Source organism: Gossypium raimondii, chromosome 11 (genome assembly GCF_025698545.1).
Source record: "Gossypium raimondii isolate GPD5lz chromosome 11, ASM2569854v1, whole genome shotgun sequence".
NCBI lineage: Eukaryota > Viridiplantae > Streptophyta > Magnoliopsida > Malvales > Malvaceae > Gossypium > Gossypium raimondii.
This window is the reverse complement of record NC_068575.1, coordinates 28,116,783-28,142,236: the sequence shown is the minus strand read 5'-3', so window position 1 is coordinate 28,142,236 and position 25,454 is coordinate 28,116,783. Positions and strand designations below refer to the sequence as shown.

Below are 25,454 nucleotides of genomic sequence, written 5' to 3'. Positions count from 1 at the left end.
TGTATCTTTCCTCCAACTCTACACCAGAAGTGTCATCATCATTGTTACTTGTATATTCTGATTCTGTCTCAAATAATGTTACAACATTTGAAGTGAGAATTTTTTACTTGGTTATAAAAGCAACACAATTGCTTATATGCTCTTCATTTTCTCCTTCTTCACTCTTTGTATCTCTATCACAGGTGACATTGAAAATTTTCTTCTTTTTTCTTGAACATGTTAGCACACATTGCTTGAATGTAACCAAATCCTTCACATTCATGAAATTGGACTCCCTTTTTCTTCTCTTGATGCTTCTATTCAATTACCACAAATCTCCATTTGTTCATGTTGCCAAGCTATCGCATCTGATTTTCCCTTTCTTAGAGAAAATTTTGAAAGCATTGTTAAAGGTTTTGGTGACAAGTACTAAAATTTCTTCTAGATCTTCAAGTGAAGTAGAGGTTGGGCATCTGTTGAAATAGTGCTTTTAACATTAAAAGGCAATATTATTTCCAACCTTAACCTTTTCTCTTCTACTTTCTTCTAATTTCATTTCAAAAGTTTGTGATAAACCAAATAGTTCATCCAGTTTCATGCTGTTGATTCTTTGGTTCCTTTATAGCTACAACCTCGATAACGAATCTTTCTAACAAAAATCTTAGCACTTTTCTAACCAACTTTTACCTCAGAATATTGTTCACCCAAAGCAAAATTCCTTAGAAATGTCACCATGTTTTGCGTTAAATTCATATCTCCAAGCATTCTAAGACTTTGAAACCAAGAAGTAAGCATTTACAACTTAGGCATTTTGAAAAATGAGATTCTTTCATGCTAGGTTTTCTAGAATGAGTTAGGCCTCTTTTGCTGACACAAACTTTGGAATAAGTTTGAATTGGTAAGTATCCACAACATTAAAAATTTCATTAAAGGTATTAGAATTGTAGTTTGCAACTTTTTTTTCATAGGAGGTTCAAGTTTCTTTATTTTTTTAATGATTTGGTGCCATCTATATTGATTGTTTGAGGTATTGTCCAACCTTTTAAGACAACTCTCTAGGCCTTCTCATTAATGCCTTTAATAAAAGCTTTCATATGACCTTTCTAGTGTGTATAATTGGATCCATTCAACAAAAGGAGACATGAGATTGAACTACCTTCTTTCAAGAACTCTATGTGTAATTTTCTTTGAAAGGTGGGACTCTATCTATACTCAACTAGACATGATCAATCCAAATACTTTTGGTGATAGGTTTTGATACCAAGTGAAATTGTTTGGTTATGTGAGGTTTTACACTGAGTTGTTGTGACGGTTGAAACACTACATGTAACATTAAAAAACAACAACTGAAAGCATAGTGTACAACTACACCAATTATTGTTTACATAGTTTGGTGAACATAGCTATATTTGTGTGATCCTGCCTAGAGATTGATTCTACTAACAAGTCAACAGTACAACTATTAATTACAACCCGATTAATACAAGAATTATTGTAGCTGTAGTGATGCACATTATTAGCGAACTCTCTTAAGCACTCTTATCTTTCCTAATAAAGATTACAAATATACTCACAAAAGTGTAAACAAATTTTTCAAATGCATTTAACAAATTGTTTCTCCAAAAACTTATTTTTGTTCACTCAAAATCATGTCTTCAATGGAGAATGTTTTCCCTTTAAATAACTTCTTTGACAAAATTCATTCCCCGATAATAAAAATTACATTACCAAATATATCCCTTAGGTCACACATTCATAATTCTTCCAATTATCTCCATCAATACTAAGGAGAAAAGAAAACTCATATTTTGTACATTCTAAATCATTAGCTTCTCACTACAAATAAATCCTATATTAGCAAGTATATAAGTAAATAATTTAATCGAACAAATACAAGTCATAATCACTAGTAATTGATTAGCTCATGCAATATCGCTCCTAGTGTTTTTCATGGTATTGCAACATCATGCAATACTTCATGTATGTTACACTGTAACATTTATCTTGTTCTAAATATAAGTAATACATGTATTACATTTAATAATAATCTCTTTGCCCCATTACATTTATTACGTTTTAGTTTTAGTGATTTAAAATTTTTAACTTTGATCTCTTATTCTTTAAATTTTGCTATAAATAAAATTTTAAAAATAAATTTAAATATATTTTATAAAATTTAATTAATTAAATTATTTAAAATAATTGAAATAAAATTTAAAAATTTTAACATAAAAACGTATTGTAATAATTGTAACTTAGTGGGGAGGAAAAGCACAAAGCATGATGGTATTAAAATCTTATTTCTAAAGCCAAGATCATTCTTTCTTTTCATTGTTATTTTATTTTTCAAATGGGAAGATGGATGGGTCCTTTGAAAAATTGGGACATTATAACATTCACTAGAAAAGTTTGTTTGTTGGAAACATCAAAATCATAGCTAAAATTGGTTGAGTTGTGACATCCTTTGGGATTTTGGCTTAAGGACACCCTCGTTCTAAATTAATATTCTTTTTAACTCTAATTTTGTTTAATATTTCTTTCATGGAAGTTGATTTCTCACCTTTAATGATTGGGACTGCAATAATTAAATTTTGATTAAGATGGTATCCACATCATTTCATATTTTAGTTGAAAATTTGTATTTGTCAATCAATGGATGAGTCTTGTTAGGACTTAAGAATGCATGTATGGCAGTGGTTTCTTCAAGTGGAATTTTCGTATACATGTAAGAAGAATCAAACCGATAAACTTGCGTCTAATTAATTGAACAATTAAGAATTATTTGGAACAATGGTTGTTTAATTAACACCAACAATTAATTAGTATTAATTTTTTTTAACATTCTTGGAACAAGAAAAAAGTTATTAAATTTAAATGAGGACATGTTCATCAAATTTACTTCAGTGATGTAAGCTAGAGAAAGAAAAAGAAAGAAAGAAAGAAATACCCATGTTGTAGAATCTTGAACCACATGGACAGATGGACTTGGTAGCGGAAGGCAAGGAGCAACTGGAATTCATTTAAAAACACTTTGGAAGAAATAATTCAGTCCCTATTATAGAACATATAGTATCCACCATTAACATTTTTTTTTACTATTTTATTAACATTAAAATATTTATAATTCGACCCAAAAAAAATAAAAGAACCTCTGCATGTATGTAGTTCTTATAATACACAGGATCCATTTATTGATTAAGGGGGCTAACATATAAAAATTATTTTAAATATTCCTATGGATTATTATTTGATAGTAGAGGATGAGTTTTTAAGTGAGGTTAAAAGTCACCATGTGTCTCGTTTATTTATTTTATTTTTAAATATTAATTAATGATATATGACGATTTCTTAGCTTCACCTATCAAATAATTATTTTTATTTTTAAATATCAATTAATGATATATGACGATTTTTAGCTTCACCTCTCAAATAATTGTCAACTTTTTAGCTCTGTTTACAGAGTCTAGAAACTCAACTTGTACTATACCAAATATTTTCTCAAATTAGTTGAAAGGTAAATATCTTCCACATAAAGAAACCTGAAATTTCCACTTGGTAAAGCTGTTAGTTGCAATGGCCATTCTCATAACAGAAGCAGAATGTGTTGAATGAGTATTAGGTTGTTACAACTTACGACGGATATTTATTTATGTCAACTGAGCTGCAAATAAGAAAATTCTGATTAAAACTAGAAATAGTTGAGAAAAATATTTCAAGAAAATGATACATCATCAACCATACATGTTGCAATATCTTCAAAAGATATCAAGAAATTCACTCTATATTGACCCTCTTGTTTCCAATAATCCAATAGCTTATTTTAACATTCCACCACAAAGGCCTACTAACAGTATCTATGAAGAGATGAAAAAATATGGACCTTCTTCGGTAAAGACAGCCAAAATTTTTTATTTGGAGGATCACGGACAATCTACACAATTTTTAAGAAAAATAATATGCATTGTGAGATTTGTAAATTCCAAACCCAAGATATTGTTTGAGCCATGTGTTGAGGACTGGAGATTAGGTAAGACTAATGCAAGTAGCATATGATTGGAGTGCAGTTAAAGCTTGCTCAGTGATGGCTCTATTCCTCGCTTGCTTCACCCAATCATTGACAATCTCCTCTGCTTGGCTACCCTTGACACCTTGCTCAAGAGCAGTTGCCGCTTCGGCGAGCTTTCCTTCAGCCAAGTATTTGTCAACTCTACTGATTAAAGACTCAATCCCTTCACCAGATTGGTCGACTTCCTTCACCTAAAAGATAGTCAAAGGCAAGCATGAGATTGTTTCAGTGGCTTATATCTATAATTATTGAAAGATAAATCCTATTGTTTTATACCTTTAACCAGGATGCAATATGTGCTAAACAATGTGTCAAGATGCCACCACCACCTGGTGGAATTAGGCTGAAGTGCCTTAGGGTCCCTTTCAATGCATTGAACTGCAAAAAGAACATATGTCAGATAACATCATGGTTGAGGCTACAAAAACTTGAAATGTTAGTCACATCAATAACTAAATTTTAGCAACTTTTATAGTATTCTAGTCAATCATCAAAATAAACTCATAAAACTAACTAGATGAAACCTCAAACTTTTGCCTCAGTACACATACTATAGCTAAGATGCTAGTGAGAAGATAACTTAGGAAGTTCCAGCAGACCAGTGATAGGCTGATGCCACTTAGATGCATCAGAGATCTAGGTAAGACGATTTATGTCCGAATGGCAGCTCATGTGGTGCCTGGGAGGAGTAATACTTCCTTTTTTCCTGTACAAAATGAGACCAACCATGAAAAAGCATTTCCTGACAAGCATTTTGCTCATCAGGTCTTAACCGATTGAATCAAACCACTCCTATCTCTTCATAGTTGGCTAGCTTTTCAAGATTAGTCTCAATTCTGAATCCATCATAAAATCCTTTATTTCCATTTGATGTTAGGTTGAGCATGTTCAGAATAAAAATGAACCGGCAACTCTGAAACAACAAGCAAACCTCCTTCCAGGTTGCTTTTAAATGAATACCACATTTTTCCCCCACCCCCTTTTTGTGGAGTGTAATTCTTTATCCAGCGCCAAGCCTCCCAACTGAAGTGGATTCTTGATGTTGTTATAGTGTACAGATCCCAATGAAGGAGTTCCAGCAAGAGGCCTCTCTTGTTGACCATCCAGAATAACATCTTAGTAATAGTGTGCTCTTTAAAGATTGAAGAAATTTAGGATTAAAATTTCAGACCTTGGCAAATTTGTCTGCCCACCAACCTACATAGTCTTTATTTCTTAAAGCAATATGATTATAAACCAACCCTAACTAAATAGGAGCAATTTTCAGTAACAATAACAAGGAGGAAACTGAGAAATGGATGCGCAATGTTTGATAAATTTATTTAGCAATTTTCAACTTTTGGATAATTTTTTGCTAGTTAAAACAATGAAACAGTCTTAAAGGAAATACTTGTTTTCTTTTCTGGAGCAATGGGGGATTATTAGGATCCCATCAGGAAAAAAAGAATCTACAACACCTAAAGGGGTGTATGTGAACGATGTCCGGCATATTCTTCCTCCAAGCTTTTAATTTTTGGAAAAGAAAACTATTATTTTACATACTTTTAGCCTGCCTCTATAAAATCATTTAAAATTAAATTTTTTCATTCTATGAAAATGTCGCTAAAAGTAAAGCATACAGTTCCTACAAAAAATTCAGCAAGCAAACTATCAACCATATAGCCAAAAGTATAGATTTGATCATTCAAAAGGACTCAGAATTCATTAAATATATTTCTAAATTTACGGAAACACTTGCCTTTTGATTCAACTGTAGTACAGTGTCGGTACCATGGTACCGTGTTTCTTCTGGAAGAGACGAAAGCACCAAATCCAACACTGAATCCTTTTCAGTACCTTCAAGGTAGGTGCGCAGAGCATCTATTTCTTTTTGGATTGGTAATCCTTTAGAAAGTGCATCCTCTAGAGCAAGTGCTCCCTGTAGGACCCAAGAGCATTCAATTTATGTGCCAATAATTTATGAGTTCAGAAAATTATAACTAGGAGTCAATCACTATATAACATAACGCAGACTCCAACTAAAACTAAAACTAAGATAAGAACAGTTAAGGTTGGGAAGGTACCAGAGCTAGCTTGTGAACAGAATGACTTTTGTGCGCCTCTTCAGATCGTGCATAAAATGCCATACATAAGGCATTTATCTACAAAAGAATAACCCATGCCATGATTAGCACCTCCAATCACATCCATAGTGCTGAATAGAAATAAACAATATGGATTAAGAAAATAACTAGTCGAGCATAAGCATAATAAAACATGTTTATGACTCCAATATCAGATTCATCTTCATAACCATCAACCAATAAACTGAGAAATGCATTTATGTGAACGGTTTTAACTGATAAACTAGAAGCAGCTTCCCATTTAGAAGACTACTTTTTAACTGAACTGAAGTTCATTCATCCTCAAAAGAATTCAAAGAATATATTAGAAAGTATTCTAGCTTTTAAATCTTCCTCCAAAAATATGTATTACTACTGAAACTTTCATTTCATATCTATAATGTTGGAAATTTCATTTACCGTTTGGATCATCAATTAACAAATTCCATAAAAAGATCGTATTCAGGTAATTTTAATGGCCAAATCTTTGATTTTCAGCTAGAAATTGCATAAGAGACTCGTTAATTAGCTTGTGGTTAATAATTACTTTTAATGAATTCAATTTTCAAAACAATGGATCTTCATTTTTCATGAATGATTTAAATATATTTATATGCACGAGAATGTCTATCAAACACAAGGAGCATCACCATACATAAGACAGAAAGTATGGAAGTTGATACAGCAGCAAACAAAGCTAAAAGCATCAATATATCATGTATTGACATTTGGATTGTCACCCATCCCCTGCATGCCATATGCTGCAAAGTACGAGCCAAGAGGTTTAAATTTCCAACCTATCAATTGAGACCTGGCATCGTAACTTAAAATTTCCTTGTTCTGTCAATATCTAATATCAGTAAAAAGCATTTATTTTGTAGTTCATTTTCATTCTAAACAGTAGAAATGTTCGTTTCTGTGCAGTTTTTTTAATAAAATTATCCACCAGGAGATAGCTTACATTAAGATTTGCTTCTGCCAATTTTTCAATCTGTGCTGCTTTCTCGTTTGCAATCGCTGCAGCTAGTTCTGCTTTTCCAAGCTCCTGAGCTTTTTGCAACTTCAGTTCAGCTTCCCTTTCCTGCAATAACCAAGAACTAAGAACTTGATTTCATGACTATGAAATTATGCAACAGAACTTCTTTGTTAACGCAAAACTACTTACCTTTTCTTCAAGTTCCATCCTCAGCTGCTCTTCCATTTTTTCTTGAAGTGATTTTAGAGCAGCTGCTGCCTTTGTTCTTTCTCTCTTTAATTCCTGGAAGTGATAAACTGAAACTCTTAGCAGCTTGAATCCACAAAATAATAGAATAACTTCTCTTCTCTTTTACTTCATTTTTTACCCCTTTAGAGGGCATAAAGACAAGTATACTCCATTTGAACTAAACTGTGACTTTCCAAGGTAATCACCACAAAAGAAGCATGCGCTTAAAGAATAGCTTAAGTTGATTGATAAAGGTACTTGTGTACTTTCCCTAACCAGCATAATAATTCAGAGAAACTGATAAAGACGGATTGTCCCAGGTTAATTCATAGTTTTAGCTTTACTTAAGCCTTACAAACAGATCGACATTGTTCCAAACTGATACAAATAACACTTTCTTCCGGCAATATGACACTCAAGACAGGAAATCCAAATTCATAGCCATCTATAACAAAAATTACATTGTCTCTGTTATATGGGATAAGTATCTTCTTTAAGATGGGAAATCTTAGAGCTTCACCTATAAATTACTACCTAGCATGCGCATTTCTACAATGTTGGTCAGCAAGTACTATAACAAACTAAACTTTTAATCAACTTGTTTGTGTTTAGACAGAGTGACAACTGACCCAGTCTGCCTCGTGTTCAATCCTGACATACAGACTCTACAGACACAAAGAACAAGTAGATTCACCATATGATTAAAGCATAAGCTGTGGATGGGAGGACTATATAGCAACGTTAAAGAGAAAGGTACAGACCAAATAGGATCCAGGGTATCAGTAAAAAGTTCAAAAAGAAATATTCCTGGAACTGTTCATTTGAATTCACTTAATGGAGCAAAAAGAAAGAAAAAAACTTACAAAGAGCACAGAAGAAGTCTGAAAAACAAACACCATAAAAAGAGACAATAATTATGTGATTATTTCCTCATTCACTAAAAGTCATGAAAGAAATCACTGTAATGACAAACCCAGGGAAGACCTTAACTTGCTACTTTTACATAGCAACAAAAAAATGGAGAAAGGAAGGCACCTTGGCCAATCTCAGAACTGACCAAGTTTTAGTGGTCAGTAAAAAATTCATTTTGAAAGATATAATAAAAACAAGAGCCTAAATGAGTCACGAGTAATGACATAAGTGATTGATTTGCAAAGGAAGAGCAAGAGAAAAGAGGAAGCAGGATCATGAATTGGCGAGGCAATGGCATAAAGCTGAGAAGCGGTGACAAAGAGCATGGCAATCAATCATGAGAAATTTAACATAGTAAAAAACTACGCTGCCTCAACTCTTCATTTTTTGAAGTACCCATATTGACACCACTGCTCAACATATATTGGGACATGATCTTGGATATGACCCACTACAACCCTTCAAATGCAGGGAAAAATTGAGAAAAAATTGAACATACCCATCTTGTAACACATACCCAGCACACACCCAAGTTGGAGTAACATAAATAAAAACAATGAAAATATGAAAAACAGCTATAACCTTATCCAATATGGCTGCCTCTTCTGTACGCATTAGTTCCCTGGCTCTTGAATTCCTTAATTCCTTTTCATATTTCTCCTAAAGAGGGAAAGGAAACAAAAGTATGAATAAATAGTAAGGCATGGCCAAGATAAAGTTGCAGAAATTAAGATGTAGGAACCAAGATAGTGCAAACTTCAGACCTTCAATACTTCTTTTTCTTGAGCAAAAGCATGTGCATCCAGCTCAGCTTGCCATTTTTCGGCAGCATGAATGGCTTGGAGGAAACCAAGAATTAATTTTCCATCCTTCGATAAATATCCCTCATTTAGTTCCTCAACTGCTGTACCAAAACCCTAACATGTTAAAAAGAAATGAAAACTTAGCAATAGTTTACACTCTCCTTTATCATATGCTTTAAACAATAAGTAGGTAAAAGACCTCTGTTTCTTTAGAAAGCTGCTCATATTTTCTATTTAGAGAAGATAAATAGCTGTCATCTGCCTTGTCCCTAAGGTGATAGGCATCAAGAAGAGAACTTGGAGCTCCTTTATCTTCAGTTGGTTTAGCCTGCAGCGAAGGAGCACATAATAAGGTCTTCTATCAAGTCCGGTAAAGATTAGGAAGAAAGTACATATACATACATAAATATATATATTAAGAGAATTACAAAGAATATGTCGTGCTTTTGCGACTCTCACATGCCCAGTCTTCCCCATTTAAAGAAAAACATGAAAAGATGTTGAAACCCTAAGCCAGCTTCTTAGGGAATCAAACCTCCCACAAAGCCTTTCCTTGCCTAGAAGATAGACAAGGAAATGCAGTGGCCATTTGCCATCCTGAAGATATATAACCCAATACAAAAGAAAAGAACAACTGTGCTTTCGACATCTCAATTAACAGTCTTCCCCAATTAAACACAAAGACATAAAAGAAGCTTTAATCCTCGGATGTCCAATTATAAGCCGTTTCTTGGGGGATCAAACTTCCCTATACAGAGCCTTTCCCTGCCTAGAAACCAAACAAGGAAATGAAGTGGTTTTTTTGTCGTCTTGAAGCATTGGCTATACATCAATAAGCTTAACAGCGTCTAAAATACGGAATACCTATACATACATAAAGAAGCAAGAAGCTGTCAAATCGTACTTCTTTCTATCCTTTAAACCAACAATGTGCAGAAGAACATAATAAGAACGAGGTGGATTCCAATGTTAAGAAAAATCAGACAATGAAACATGAAAAACCAAAGAGATAAGGAAATTTTAATAAGTTTCACTAGCCAGCCTTCAAATAATAACAATGGTTCACATAAGAATTCCTTGAAGTTCAGGTGTTAAAAAGAGAAACCAATGAGGGAAACAAAGATATCTGGGTTATGTCTGCTATAGTGGGATGCAAAGATGGCAAATTTTTTATTCGACTTTCTTCAGGGGCTAAACTAGACGCTTCTGCACCTTTACTTTGTTCATCCAGCAACAGTAGAACACCAAAATTGGGTCTTACATTGTGCCAGTGCAGGACAAATATACCTTGATAAAGAGAGTATTCTTTCAGTATTGATTACAGGAATGTACAGAAAGCCTAGAAAAGGCTGGTACAGTATTCCCCCATATAAGCAGAGACATAAAAGAGATATTGCAACCCTAAGCCAATTTCTTAGGGGATAAAACCTCCCTATAAAGCCTTTTCCTTGACTAAGAGGTTCTTTGTCATCCTGAAGCAATAGTACTATGTGTATATATATTAATACAAAGAATAGGATCTGCTTGCACTTTATCACCTCCGTTGACAGTCATTCCCAAACACAAAGACATAAAATAAGCTTTAATTACTCAGATACGCAATCCTAAGCCAATTTCTTGGAAGATCAAACCTTCTATGAAACTCAGACAATAAAACATGAAAAGCCATAGAGACAAGGAGAGTCTTAATAAGTTTCATTTAATGGCCTTCAAAAAATAACAATGGTTCATACTGAAATTCCATGAGTTTACAAATCAGAAGCAACTGAAATGTAGAGTGCTAAGAAGAGAAACCGAAGAGAAAAAGAAAGATGCCTGAGATATGTCTGCTATACTGGGATGCAGAAAAGGCACAGCTTTTATTTCGCTTTCTTCAAGGGCAAAACTAGGTGCTTCTGCACCTTTACTTGTTTCATCCTGCAACAACAGGCCACCAAAACTGAGTGTGGTTGTCTAACATACTGAAGCATTTCTTTATGCACCCATGCAAAAACTTAATAAAGGTTCTCAAATTTGAAGATCCAAGTAAATTCAATTGAAAGAAATAAGAATGTGCATAGATACACACGTGATGTGCCCGTGATGTTTGCAGGGAAAGCAAGTGACAATTGCCTAAGGAGTGTAGCTGTTATGATTGGTTTAATGAGAGGTAGTAATCTAGCAGCAAAAACGTACTAGCAATAACAGGGCAATCTATATTTAGTTCATATTAAAGTGCATTTGATCCGCCTTTAACACAAGATTAATCGCTTGCATTCAAATTATACCGAAAAAGATAGAATCCAAGCATGGATGCTGAGCCATTCTTCAAACTTTCATAACATCTATAAGCCCAAGCAATCAGTATGAACATAAATATAGAATGCACAGAAAAGAGCACCTGCGGTCTGTCTTCAGTAGCATGAGAATGAGGTTCTACAGCTTTTGTCTCCTTTTCTCCAAGGGATGCACTTGATTGGGTATCCAATTGAATATCGTGAATTTCCTTGTCCGGTATTGGTGCAGTTTCAGACCCAGCCTTTTCAACATTCCCCTCAGCTGATACAGCAGCATCTGCACTGTGATCAGCAGATGGCAAGCTGCTCTGAGAATATTCTGGCAACGGCTTTTCTGGTCCAGACGTTGAGCTATTTCCAAGTGTTTCATTCGAGTCATTCGACTTAACTTCCACATTAGGGTGGTTTACACTAGGGGTTTCACTCGAAGTTTCAAGCTGAGGAGGAAGACTGATACGCGTTGCATCTTCTTGCTCGTGCAAGTCTAAATGAGTAGTTTGTCCTTTAATTTCTTCATCATGAGAAGTAACAACTTGCACATCATTTTCATCTTTACTATCAAAACCAATTTTCGCTGAATCAACAGAATCATTGGGCACTTGACCAAAATATTGATCTAAGTATCCAGCTTGGTAAGCAACCAACGCAGCACCAACAATAACAGCACTGCCAAGGACAACTCTTGAAAACCCACTATTTGATTCAGGCGGACCTCCAGCTGAACCAGGTTTTGGAGTAGGATTTTCTCCAGGAGAGGTCGAAAATTGCTTTCTCGAATAAAGAAACGGTGATGAACACTACATTTTAACCATACATTATAAAACCGAACAATTATAGATAAAGGAACTACATTGGAACTAGAAAATTCATACTGAAACCGAAAAACAGTTGAATTTACCTGGGATATAATCTGCCTTGGTATTCTCCGAGGAGACCCTCGGTGACGTGATAATTCCAAAATTGACCTTCGAAGCATGCTGCTGGTTTTTCCCTTTTTCTAATTGGGATTTTGAATCTAATATTAGGTAAGGTGTTTGTGAAAATTACTGAAAAAGGAAGTGAGGGCTAGAAAGGAGGAGTTAGGGAGTTGGCATTGAAACAATTTGTTGTTGGGTAGCGACGAATCCAATCGGGGAGCCAAGGCGGGTGCCAAATGGGAATCGCTGTTGGGGGCTTGGAACTTGGAGTCCGAAATTGAAAGTCTGGTAGCGTGCGACCTACAGGGTGGAACTATCTTATTTTACCGAGCAGAGTCTCGCTTTCATACACAGACATTTTTCTTGCTACCATTATGTGAAAAATGAATATGCATGATATGTGTAATTTGTAGATTGAAATAAGGAGTTAAAAATCTTAGTTGTCCCATTTATTACTTGGATTTTGGATCAAAATTAGATTTATTTTTATTATTTTACAATTAAAATTTTGAATTTTATGATAAAAGAACTACATTCATGGAATTATTTGTTTTACTAAAATAAAAGTGAATAAATAGACAATAATAAAAGACTTATTTTGATCCATGCGAGAAATCGTTGAAGTAATCAAAATCTTTCGAGTTATGAGTCTATCAACTTTAACTAAAGAATATTGAATGTAAACATACCAAATCAAATCATATTTCTATAACCTCAAATTGTTTAACACCATATTAGGTTAAATAATCGAACTCTTTTAGATTGACAATTAACTTATGTACAATATGTGAATCCATTAATTGCTAACAATATCCGACTAAGACCATATATGATTCTAAGTAATTGTACATAGCTAAAATTTTAGTGTGCAAAAACATTTGTTATTGCAATTGAAATATTCCAAAACAACCTAATTCATTAATTTTACTAATATATATAGGATCAAAGTGGCTTTAATAACATATATTCATAATTAAATCCATCAATGATTCACAATACTAGCAAAATTAATTATGTGAATCAAATATGGATATATAATATGAAAAGTTCATGGAAACTTATTTATATCTTACCTAATTTCAATTGGTCATACTTTATAGTTGAACACTCGTACGCTTCCTAATACTTTATGTAAAACCATGATAGAAATCAAAATTTTTTACTTTTCAAAATATTCAATAAAACCATAGTTTATACACACAAAAAAATGTCAAAAGCGTAAGTAAAACAGTAAACTCATTAAAATGGCTCATCAAATGGTTTAACATCTATATGAGCCACATGCCCATAAAATACTATAGGTGGCAAATCTTCCGCAATCATTGAGTTTGTATTAATATGCTCTATTGACACTAAATGTCTCTTAAACTCTTTCTTTCATAACTAGAATTTGATGTGTATATGTCTCTTAAAGTATTTCTTTGTATAATGGCCTTTTTATACCATCAACTATATGCAACCCTATGATAAATTTCCAATGTCATATTCCTTGATTTGATGTCTTACATCAAATAGTAAATTTAGCTTCCATGTTGGAGAAGCCTTAACTGTTTGTTTGACATTTTTTCAAAAAATACCTCTTCCAGCCATCATCAGAATATTACTTGATATAGGTCTCATACTATATAAATATCCAACAAATCCGAATTAGAATATCTTAAGATCTCTAAATAATTTTTTTTATAAGTAAGCATGTTGTCTTTAGTTATTTGAAGATATCTCATAAACCGTTTTATTGTTTTCTAATGTTCCATTCCTGGGTTACTTAAATATTTGCCTAACATTCCCACCTACAAATTTATGCATACATTAGACTTCACAGTGGTAATACATATGGGATCTTTTTCATCTCTTTCTTCTCTATGTCTGTCCTTGGACATTGGAGGAAAATAAAATTGTCACCATTTTCCTACAAGTGTATCTCTTAGTGCACAGTTTTGCATGTCAAATCTATTGAGCACCTTATTAATATAAGCCTCTTACAATAGTCCAAGTAAACTTTGGGTACAATACCTATGAATCTATATACCTAAAACATAGAATGCCTTACCATTATCTTTCATTTGAAATTTGTTAGAGAACAATCTCTTTGTTTCGTGCAATATCAATGTTGTTTAAATCGGATCAGTTGATCTAACTAGTTGGACTCGAAACCGATCAATACATCAGTCTAATGATAGTTATTAAGCTGTTTGAACTGCAAACCTCTTTGAATCGTTATTAAATCATCAACCACAAACTGGTAAAAAATTGGTTGAATTAATTTCTACGGTGTTGACACCATTTTTTTGATTGAAAACGGGGTCGATTTGGGTTTTAAAAAAAAAAACAGGAGTCGTCACCAATCCTTTTTTTTTGGTGTGATTGGGTCACCTTGAAAAAAGTTATTTTTAATAAATAATTTGATTTTATTAAAACAACGATTTTTGTCCACGAAATTTAGAAAACGGGTTTGGGAGTCGGTTACGCACGATGAAGGATTAGCACCCTCGATACGCCCAAAATTAGTACCTAGTTGATTAGCTAATGTCTTGATGTCGAAAATTTAGAACTTAGAAAAATTAAAAATACGATCCTTGTGTTAAAAAAATTGGAAAAGAAGTATATTTTGCGTTATTCAAGAAAACGAATCATATCCAGTAAGTTAGAACACAATGTCTCGAATTCCCGATACGCGAATGAAAAATATTTATTTTTAAAAAAATTTAGCCCTCTCAGATTTAAAAATGAGATCACGACCAGTAAGTTAGGACGCGATTTTTTAATCCCGAGATCATTTAAAAATTGAGTTTAAAAAGATTCGCACATTTAAATTTATCGTGAAAATCGAAACCCAGTAAGTTAGGGTACGTTCCTCTCGAATCTAAACACGAAATATTATTTATTCAAAACAAATTTTGTTAAATCACGTATAATAAAACACGAATACCGTAACATAAAATGCGAAAGTAAATTACATTGTAATTATGCATGGTAAAATCATAATGCACGCAAATGTATTATAGCAACAATATAAAATAAAATCAAAACTACAACATCGAAACAAGTAAAATATAAAACGAATAGAATTAAATCATTCATTCAAAATAATAAGTGTAAATGAATAAAGAAAATGAATAGAATTACAAAATGTAAAAAAATAAAAGTATATGTATGTACATATATAAAAATATGTACGTATAAAAACTAAAAATATGTACGTATAAATATATTATATAAATGTATTCACGTGAATATATATATATATATACTTTGAAATTATAAAATGAAACATATGTACTTGTTTTAAAATATTAAATATATATATATATATATATATGGAAGTAAGTATATACATATTCGTGAGAAAAATATAAATATTCATACATATATAAATATATATATACAATGAGTATTTGTGTATGTATATATAAAAATATGTATGTATATATGTACATATGTAAGCAATTATATGAAAATAATATGTCACATATATCTAAGATTTATGAAAGTAATTATAAGTGTAAATACAATGATAGTCATAATAGTATTAATAATAATAATAATAATAATAATAATAATAATAATAATAATAATAATAATAATAATAATAATAATAGTAATAATAAATAATAATAATAACGCTAAAATAATTGATTAAACAATAAAATTGCTAAAAAGGGATTAAATCGAAATAAAAACATAAATTCTGGGCGATTTCAAAATAAATAAAAACTAAAAGGATTAAATTGCAACACGCGCCAAACATAGAGGGACCAAAACAGTAAATAAGCCGAAGCCCCGAAAACGCGGCGCAACAGTGGGCCAAATTGGAACAAAAATAAAATTCTGGAGCTAAATTAAAAAATAAAAGGAAAAAGCGAAATAGGACTAAATTGAAACACGCCACAAATCAGAGGGACTGCACGCGTAAATAACCCCCTTAGCGAAAACGCGCGAATCCTCCCTCAGGGCCGGGTCACCGCCCGGGTCAGAGACCAAAACGACGCCGTTTTGGTCTCTGAACCCTAAACTCAAAAACGGCGCCGTTTTACAGGGTATTTAAACCCATTTTTACATGAAAAAAAAAAACACTTCAGCCGTTTTTAAAAAAAAAAATAAAAGGGGAGCCCCTTTTCCCCCTAAGAAATCCGGCCATGTGGGGTTCCTTGGCCCTTGTTGCGCCGCCGCTCGGCTCGCCGCACCGCCACCACCTCCGACGGCCGACGAACACCAGATCGGCTAATTAAACCCCGTCCCGGTGAGTTCTCCTCTTTTCTCTTTATATTTTCGTTCGCGTTTTTAAAGATAAAAATAAAAAAATGAAAACGACACTAAGTAATAACGGAAGATTGAAAATAGAAAAACGGAAATCACCTTCTATTCACTTTTTATTTGTGTTGATATATGATTTTTTTTGTTACAAAGGATTGAAAGAAAAATCTAAAAAAAAGGCCCCCCATTACAGATGGCAAGATCGGTTTTTAAACCGATTCTCCTACCCCCCATTACAGAAAATATTCTTTTATTTCTTTTTTTTCTTTCTGTCACTGCTTTGGTTGCTTTGCAGGTACTTGATGGTGCAAGTGTGGTGATGGCGATGGGACGTGCGCGGCGGCCAGCAGAGCGGCGGCGGCAGTAGAGGCGACGCCGAAGTCAGAAGACAGAGAGCCCTAGGTGCGGCGCACCTAGGGTTTTGTTTATTTTTGTTCTTTTGTGATTTGGGCTATTATGGCTTGTTTTTGGGCATTGGGCTTGGTTTAATTGTAATTGGGCTGATGGGGTTTTTAGATTAGGTGGGTTTGGTACTGAAATTTTGGGTAGTGGGCCCGGGCAATATATTGGGCTATACATACGGTTTTGATTCATTTTCATCTAGCCCAAACCTAAAATAAAAACAACCATTACCCAATCCAACTACCCCTAAAATATAACTCCCAGCGTTTAGCTAGCCCAAAATTAATTTAAAAAAGAATTTTAAAAAACTCTAATCTAAGCAGTGTTATATTGATAAACCGAGAAGTCAAAAGTCTTCTCCATTTTCTAAAGTGGTTTAAAAGAAAGAATGAATATGAACTAAGAAACCACAACAATCTTTATAATTTTATATTTTGAGAGATTTGAAAAATAGGTAAATAATGAAACTCTTCTTGGCTTCATCATTGCTAAAGAAAATAGGTGAAAGAAAAGGAAGATGATAATGAATAAACACAAAAGAAATAATAAGAATAATGTAAGAAAAGAAAAACAATCTGGAGAATGGAAAAAGGAGAATAAATAAGAGTTGAAAAGTTAAAGACTTAAAATAATAAATAACTAAAATGGAAATTTTTCTTAAGTATTAAAATTGATAGTCGATTTGAAATGCAAGGAATTGAGAAAGCTTGCACGGAAACAAGGTAATTAAAACATTTCTAAGATAATAATAATAAAAAAAGAAGAATGGCATTTTAATTTTATTTAAAATATATATTATATTAGAGTGTTTTTTTTTTTTTTAATTTTGAACAGGTGGTTGAACCCATTAGTTCGGTTTTAAAAACATTGTGCAATACGCCTATATCAGTGCTTGCCAATGGAATGTCATCTATATATATCACCACGATAACGAACTTGCTCCCAGTAGCTTGATATATATGCATTAATCAATGATTTTTTCTTTAAAACCAAAAAAGTTGTCACCTTATCAAATTTTTTGTACCAATATCGAGATGCCTATTTTAAGTTTACATACAAGGTGCTTTAAATCTTTGGACTCAAAAGTTCTTTGGTCGCACCATGTATATTGTTTCCTCAATGTGTTCTTTGATAAATGTTGTCTTTACATCCATTTCATATAACTTTAAACCATAATAAGCTGCAAGTTTCAAGATATTCTAAATGAGCCATTCGTCAAAATCAGTACAAAAGTCTCTTTAAATTTATACCTTCCTTTTGAGTGAATCCCTTGGTAACTAGGCATGCTTTATTTTTTCTGATGTTATCGTTTGAATTACGTTTGGCTTTGAAAATCCATTTATCATGTGGTACCCCAAACTCGACCAAGACGGACCGGCCCGAATCCGAAACGTCACATTAGTCACTTACATGAGCTCCTTACCGACCATTGATCACACCACATGTAACACCCCTAACCTGAACTCGTCGCTGGAACGGCGTTATGGAGCATTACCAGGGATTTCAGAACATATAACAGACATTTCACATCATACGGTGTTCATATCAGAAATCAATCATAAAGTCCCTTCTAAGAGCCCTCGAAGCCCAAAATATGCATTAGAAACAAGTCAGGACTAAACCGGGTACTCAAAGAATTTTTCGCAAAATTCTCCAAATTTTTCCAAGGTATAGAGGACACACGCCCGTGTGGTCAGGCCGTGTGACTCACACAGCCAAGTGACACGGCCGTGTCCTAGGCCGTGTGGACATTCAAAATAGGGACACATGGTCGTGTCCCAATCCATGTCCAAATTAGGGTGGTTACTAACTTGGGTCACATGGCCAAGCCACACACCCGTGTGCTAGGCCGTTTAAGCATATTGACTTGCATAATTGAAATGCAGAGTTCACACGGCCAGGTCACACGCCCGTGTGCCAGGCCGTGTGCCACACACGGTTGAGACACACGTCCGTGTCTCTGCCCGTGTGAAAATAACTGAGCATTCTGTTTTACAATTTTTAAGATGCAGGGGACACACGACCGAAACACACACCCATGTGCTAGGTCGTGTGTCACACACGGCTGAGACACACGTCCGTGTCTCTGCTCGTGTGGACAAAATAAGGCTATTTTCATGCCTTATTTCTCATCCAAACTTGTCTTCCACCTACATTAATATTTAAACACATTCCAAATCCAATACAAATCATTCAAATCAAGCCAAAATAAATTTTATGTAAGATGTATCAACACATATGTTCAAGTATCTATACTTATCAAAATACCTTATGTTCTATCAATTTTACTATCATAACCAATATGCCTATATGATTTTCATTAATCATCCATTACAAACACACATTAAGCATACTAAGACCATTTTATATATCAAAACATACCATTTACAAGCCATACCAATGGCTAATTCCAACCAAACACATATATACCATCCTTGACTACTTTAGCCTATACATGCCATTATACTCAAAGGAAATTTTTGCTATTTATACCGAAACGAGCTGAAGGATAGTGTGATGTAACTCTGACCAACTTCCAACCTTTACGAGCCTCCGAGTACTATAAAACAGAGTAAGCAATTAATGCGTAGTAAGTTTGTATAATAGGAAGTTAACTTACCATTCAATTCAATTTAAGATAAGCTCATAAAATACATCCAAAGCAATTTAGTCAATAGCCTAAACACATATTCTCATCAAACTTGTTGGTCATGTAATTCACATGAATTCCAAGAAACAAGAATAAGCTCATCATGTTACAAATCATATACATGTATTTCAAATACGTTTCCATAATAATTCATCTCAAGTTCAGATTATCCCATGTCAGAACTTTGCCCGTTGAATTTATTTGAAATATTGATGGATACATAGGTAGTACACTCGAAGTGTACAAAACTGTAATCTGTCAATTCCACTACAACAAAACAGGTTTTTAACGGCACTTTTAATGGCGTTTGGACAAAAAATGGAGGTAAAAATCGAGCATTAGTGGCATTTTATGAAAATCGCCGCTAAAGATCGAGCATTAGCGGCGTTTTTTGAAAAACGCCGCTAAAAATGAGCATTCGCGGCGTTTTTCGAAAAACGCCGCTAAAAACCTAAGCCCAACAGACTGACCTTTTGCATTAGCGGCGTTTTTGAAAAAGCGCCGCTAATGCTCGGGGTTTTAGCAGCGTTTTTGAAAAGACGCCGCTAATGCTTGGGGTTTTAGCGGCGTTTTTGAAAAGGCGCCGCTAATGCTCGGGGTTTTAGCGGCGTTTTTGAAAAAGTGCCACTAATGCTCGGGGTTTTAACAGTGTTTTTGAAAAAGCGTCGCGAATGATCGGGTTTTTTGCGGAGTTTTTGAAAAAGCGCCGCTAATGCTCGAGGCTTTAGCGGCGTTTTTGAAAAAGCGCCACAAAAAACATTTTATCTTAATTGGTTTATTTATATTAATTAAATAAAATTCAATTTATTTCTAATTGAATATTTAAAATCTTCAAAAAAGATAATGACACGTAGAAATAATTTGAACTAAAACACATGGAAAAATAAAAATAGTACTCTTATTTAAAATAATTTTAAAGTTTTTTGGGTACATAATTCTTGATTGTTTTTTAATTTATATATTAAAAATTTCTTATATAATCATAAAAGAGATAGTATTAATTTTAAAATATTGAATTAATTATCACTATAGTTTAGGGTTTTTGGTTTAGGGTATATGATTAATTTAATATTTAAGGTCGATTTAGGAGTTACTATTTTAAGGTTAATTTAGGGATCAATATGGATTTAGGGATTATGGTTTAAGGGTTGAGATTTAAGGTTTAAGGATTTATGGGTTAGACATTAGGGGTTTAGAGTTAGGGATTTAGGGTTTAGGGATTCAAGAGTCGGGTTAGGGTTTTGGGTTTAGATTAATTAGTTTTTTGAATTTATATATTAAATATGTTCTTATATAATTGTAAAAGAGATAATAACAAATTTGTTTAGGGTTTTTTGTTTAGGGTATATAATTAATTTAAGATTTAGGGCCAGTTTAGGAGTTACTATTTTAAGGTTTAGGGGGTATGGATTTAGGGACTATGGATTAGGGATTATGGTTTAAGGGTTGGGGTTTAAGGTTCAGGAGTTAGGGAATTAAGAGTTATGGATTTAGGGATTAGAGATTTAGGGGTCGGGTTAGGCTTTTGGGTTTAGATTAACTAGTTTTTTGAATTTATATATATTAAATGATTTAGGATTTAAGGTTTACTTGAGATTTGTTAAATGATGAAATTTTATACAATCAATTAATAATTTTATATTTAAAATATTTAATCTAAACCATTTGATATATTTAAATATTAAATTAAAAAACATTGATAAATAAATAAAAAAATAATGATTGATATGGATAGGTAACTATCTATTTTGGATAGGACTAAATTATAACAAATACATATGAAATACAAAAACTAAAATCATTTCAAATCGAACATCTAGCAATATAGTTATATTTTAGTTAGGAAGAAATATCTCTAATAAAATGGAGATTAGATTGAAAAGAATAATATAAAATCATAATTAACGTCTCAATCTTTAATAAAAATTTGATATGTGAGAAATTGATTGCTTACATTAAATAATTCTAACTTAATAATTAAATGCAATCATTTAATCATTTATTTTTTATTAAAATATACTATATTTATTTTGAAATTACTTGAATTTTTTAAAAATTCAGTTTATAAAAAATAATAATAATAAATATTTTATAAAATCAATTAACTAATAATTTTTAGCAACAAAATAAAAGATTTTTAGCATACAATCAAAGACTCTTTCCCTACCCTAAGGCATTCTTTGAACAGATGTACAGTACATATGTCTCTAAAGAGACTTTCTCTTGGGGCCGCCCATGACAAGTCTATAGAATAGATACTCTCTGTCTCAAGGAATTCCCCATCAACAAAGGTCGGGGATTTCATGGAATCTGTAAGGCAGGCTTTCACTCTTTCCAGGGCAAGCTCTCTTCAAAAACTTTCCTTTCCGGAAATCTGACCTGGCTGAAGCAGCGGCTATCGGAGTCAGGCTTAGGGCCCGTTCTTCTCTACTTTTTAAACAGAATTTTACAATAAAAAGTCCTTTTCTCTTAAAAGCAAGGAAGAACGACCATCGTTTCAGAATTTTTTCCACCATCAAAGAAGTGTTTTTTGGCTGATGGAGAAGTTAAAAATTTCAACTTTTCTTCAGCCAAAAGTCCGTTTGGCTGATAATTTCCCATTTTAACCTGTCTTCTCCCCCCCCCCCCCCCAAAAAAAAGTTTCTCTTCTCTGGTTCTTTGGAGCTTCCTAGAAGGTACGCTTCCTAGAAGTAATTCGTAGTCTTTTTCTCTGTTTCTGAAATTTCACTTCCCCAATTCACAACTCTAACATGTTTCTCTAATCAGACTTCAATCCAGGTTTTTTTTTCTTTTCTTTTTCCTTGTGCGGAATGTAATTTTATTTTCTCTCTTCTGTTTGGTTGTGGAGGAAAAAAAAAGGGGCATGTGACGGACTTTTTAGAAATCTTTTGTTCTCTGGTTTTCTTTCCTTATTTAAAAAAATAGTTGTTGATTTTGATTGGTTGCTATTGTTTATTCCCCTCCGAAAATTTTCTTCTCTTTGACAATGTTCTCTTCATCCTGTTCCATTTCCAACTTATAACTTCACATATTTATATTGCATTTCTTTGGTATTGACGATGAGGGTGTTCTTAATTTCTCGGGGCATTGAAGAAGACATAGAAGACATTTAGAATGAAAAATGAGTTATTTAGAATTGGAATTGAGAATGTTCATTAGATTTGAGGAAAATGGTGGAAGGGAAGAAAGAGGTTAAAGGAGATGGTTCTATGCCGTTTGTTACTTTTGTGTCCCTGGATAATGTGATTTCTTGTGAGAGAGAAAGTTAAGAAACTTCAGTTTTCTGCAGTTAAGTTTCTTCTAAGTACTAAGTAGGAGAAAAGAAGGAAAAAAAAATCTCATTTTTGTATTCATCCTGTTCTAAGTCCAACTTATAGCTTTACATATTTTATTGCTTTGCTTTGGTATTGACAATTAGGAAGTTCTTAATTTTTGAAGCAAACATTTAGAATGAAAATGAGTTATTTAGAACTGAAATTGAGAAGTTTTGTAGATTTTTGAAAATTGGAGGAAGGGAAGAAAAGATTTAAATGAGATATGTTATTCTGTACTGTTGTTACTATCTTTTATATCCCCAGTTAATGTAGTATTTGGTGAGAAAGAAAATGGAAAAACTTAAATTTTCCACTGTTAAGTTCCTTCTTAGTTCTAAGTAGGAGAAAAGAAGGGACTTCCTATGTTTTCATGTCAACTTTTCACAGTTGTATTGTTTGCTGTGGTTTTGACCTTAGCAAGTTTTTATCTTTGATTGGTGCAAATGCATGGATGATTGAGAGGAAGTTATAGCAAACAATGTTTGACTCGATATGGGTTTTACTGGTGAATATACCAGAGGTGTTTGGGACTTTCTATGTTTTCATGTCTGCTTTTGAGTCATTTTTATAAAGTGTATGTCTTTGAAACCCATTGAATTGATTGAAGCTGCCTTTTATTTGTTTAAAGAAGAAATTGTGAGAACTCCAATGATATATGCATCTATAGGACTAGGTTTTTCTTGTGCTGCCATAGCTACTTGGATTTTGCTTCTATGTACAAATAGAAAATGCAGGAACCCTAATTGTAGAGGTCTTAGGAAAGCAGCTGAATTCGATATCCAATTGGAAACCGAAGAGTGTGTTAAGAACTCCAACACTTTGGTTAAACATGGTGCTAAAAGAGGGCTCTTCGAGTTGCTCCCGGATCATCATAAGGAATTAGAAACCGAGTTAAAGAAGATGGCGCCTGTTAATGGAAGAGCAGTGCTCGTGTTTCAAGCTCGATGTGGATGTTCTGTTGGTAGATTGGAAGTTCCGGGGCCGAAGAAGCAAAGAAAGGTCAAGAAGTAGGATTTGATAAAAACATGAATTAAAAGCAAATACAGAAAACTAGTCATAATGCAGAGAGAAGAGTGCCTTCTCTGGTTAGTTTAAATAAGCTCTTATGGCTATAAGTTGTAAGGATTATATACAATTGATTATAGTGGAGAATATAATAATCTTTTCTTTTATGATAATTTACATCTGTTGATCATTGAAGTTTGAAACTTTTTCAATATTAGATTAAAATACTTTCTTTTGATATGTTGATTGCTAATGCTTATGGTGACTATTCAACTAAACTTATCCGGAAAGTGCTTGATTCAGCAAGATACTATGTAGTAAAAGTTTTGGTTTGCCATTTAGCTGATGCCCCAGGGTGTTAAATGCTTTTCCGCAGATATTCCGGACTTATTTTATCGGATATCTTCCTGGCAGAGGTAACTTCTCTTGTTTCCTTTCATTTCTTTTCGTTTTTTACGGTTAATTGGCAACTTATTATTTTTCTGTTTGTTGTCCAGCTAGTTCTTCTTTGGTTTAAACTATGAAATTTGATTTTGGAACCGGAATTCAAAAACGGTACGTGGTCTGAAACCTCATTTTATGTTTTATCTAATTTTTGTCTACATTAGAAGATGGATGAGTTCTGCTTGTCTCGGTTTAGCTATGGTTCAATCTCGTGAGTATATGTATTGTGTTTATCATATGGCAATATGTGCTGGATTAATGCAAAAATGATGGCTTGATGGTCCGGGTTGAGCTATCACAAGTGGTAACACCAGAAATTTAACATACCGGCGTCAGGATACATTAGATTCCTTGATATCTTCGAAGTAGGAAATCTAGATATTTGGTGAATTTAGGCAAGTAGTTGACTTTGTACATTCTGCTTGGTACTTTAGTCTGCTGCTTTCACTTCTTAAAGCATATGCAAGTTCAGTGCTGTTCAATATATTTGCAAAAGTAATGGTTATTGTAATGTCTATCATTGCAGAGGTTATAACATCAGCAGAGTTCCACCCTGCCCACTGTAATATGCTAGCATATAGTAGTTCAAAGGGCTCAATTCGCCTCATTGATTTGCGGCAATCAGCTTTGTGTGATTCTCATGCCAAATTGCAAGTGTTTTACCGTTTTTAGTTTCTTTTTGTTGAATTTATTGAGATTTGCGCCAAAAATTGAACTATTGTTATTATCCTAAAGTTTAGATTTAAACAAAATATGTTTTGTGAAAGTGAGGCTATTTCATGTATTTGGTGAGTTTTTAGAGAATCATATCTCTTTACTCATATTTAGATATGTATTGGACGCAAGTAAGATATATTTCAGTTTCAGTTAAGTTGTGCTTTATACAATATTATTTGTAATTATACTTGTATAACTTTTTAAAAAAATATTGGCCACAAGTATTTCAAACCATCAAGGTCTCCCTGTTGATATTGTGTTTAAAAGTCTTGGCTAATTATTAGATAAATTCTGTAGCATTGAAGTTTTGTCCGTAGCAAATAACTCTAATCATAGATCAATGCATTTCAATTGTTGATGTCTTAAACCTCATTCCTTTGTTTGATTTTGATCTAGAATATAATCTAGG

General features: G+C 33.3%; 2 protein-coding genes and 1 long non-coding RNA gene across 5 annotated transcripts; 2 read left to right on the top strand and 1 right to left on the bottom strand.

The window, feature by feature from the left end:
• Positions 1-3,641: 3,641 nt before the first annotated feature.
• On the bottom strand, positions 3,642-12,644 carry LOC105804263 (uncharacterized). 2 transcript variants are annotated; one of them, XM_012636785.2, is made up of 12 exons: positions 12,241-12,643; positions 11,447-12,139; positions 10,882-10,983; positions 9,266-9,394; positions 9,028-9,180; positions 8,846-8,923; positions 7,313-7,405; positions 7,109-7,228; positions 6,109-6,186; positions 5,784-5,963; positions 4,322-4,423; positions 3,642-4,236 (listed from the first exon to the last, which is right to left on the bottom strand). In XM_012636785.2, the coding sequence occupies exons 1-12, from the start codon at positions 12,316-12,318 to the stop codon at positions 4,003-4,005; spliced, it is 2,040 nt and encodes a 679-aa protein (XP_012492239.1). In that variant the 5' UTR covers positions 12,319-12,643; the 3' UTR covers positions 3,642-4,002. The 2 variants fall into 2 exon arrangements, with proteins under 2 accessions (XP_012492239.1, XP_012492240.1); XM_012636786.2 differs by lacking the exon at positions 10,882-10,983 and having other exon boundaries at positions 12,241-12,644.
• A 3,283-nt stretch (positions 12,645-15,927) lies between these two features.
• Positions 15,928-17,172, top strand: LOC128034646 (uncharacterized). The gene is made up of 2 exons (XR_008190771.1): positions 15,928-16,499; positions 16,809-17,172. It is a non-coding gene; the product is annotated as an uncharacterized LOC128034646 (long non-coding RNA).
• Positions 17,173-21,714: 4,542 nt separating this feature from the next.
• Positions 21,715-25,215, top strand: LOC105804265 (uncharacterized protein At5g19025). Of its 2 annotated transcripts, none has more exons than XR_008191101.1 (4): positions 21,715-22,240; positions 24,261-24,300; positions 24,382-24,439; positions 24,855-25,215. XR_008191101.1 is itself a non-coding variant. In XM_012636790.2 (4 exons), exon 1 carries the CDS (start codon positions 23,456-23,458, stop codon positions 23,888-23,890), a length of 435 nt encoding a protein of 144 aa, XP_012492244.1. In that variant the 5' UTR covers positions 21,721-23,455; the 3' UTR covers positions 23,891-23,964; positions 24,261-24,300; positions 24,382-24,439; positions 24,855-25,215. The 2 variants fall into 2 exon arrangements, 1 of the variants encoding a protein (XP_012492244.1); XM_012636790.2 differs by having other exon boundaries at positions 21,721-23,964.
• The last annotated feature ends 239 nt before the right edge of the window (positions 25,216-25,454 follow it).

Bases quoted from the DNA above. Each gene is read 5' to 3' on its own strand.
- LOC105804263 (XM_012636785.2), bottom strand. From the start codon at position 12,318: ATGCTTCGAAGGTCAATTTTGGAATTATCACGTCACCGAGGGTCTCCT. The intron at 10,984-11,446 runs GTGCTCTTTTCT...CTGTTGTTGCAG, and splicing joins CTACTGAAGACAGACCGCAG to GATGAAACAAGTAAAGGTGC. The intron at 9,395-10,881 runs GCATCTTTCTTT...CCTTCGCTGCAG, and splicing joins GTATAGCAGACATATCTCAG to GCTAAACCAACTGAAGATAA.
- LOC105804265 (XM_012636790.2), top strand. From the start codon at position 23,456: ATGTCTTTGAAACCCATTGAATTGATTGAAGCTGCCTTTTATTTGTTT.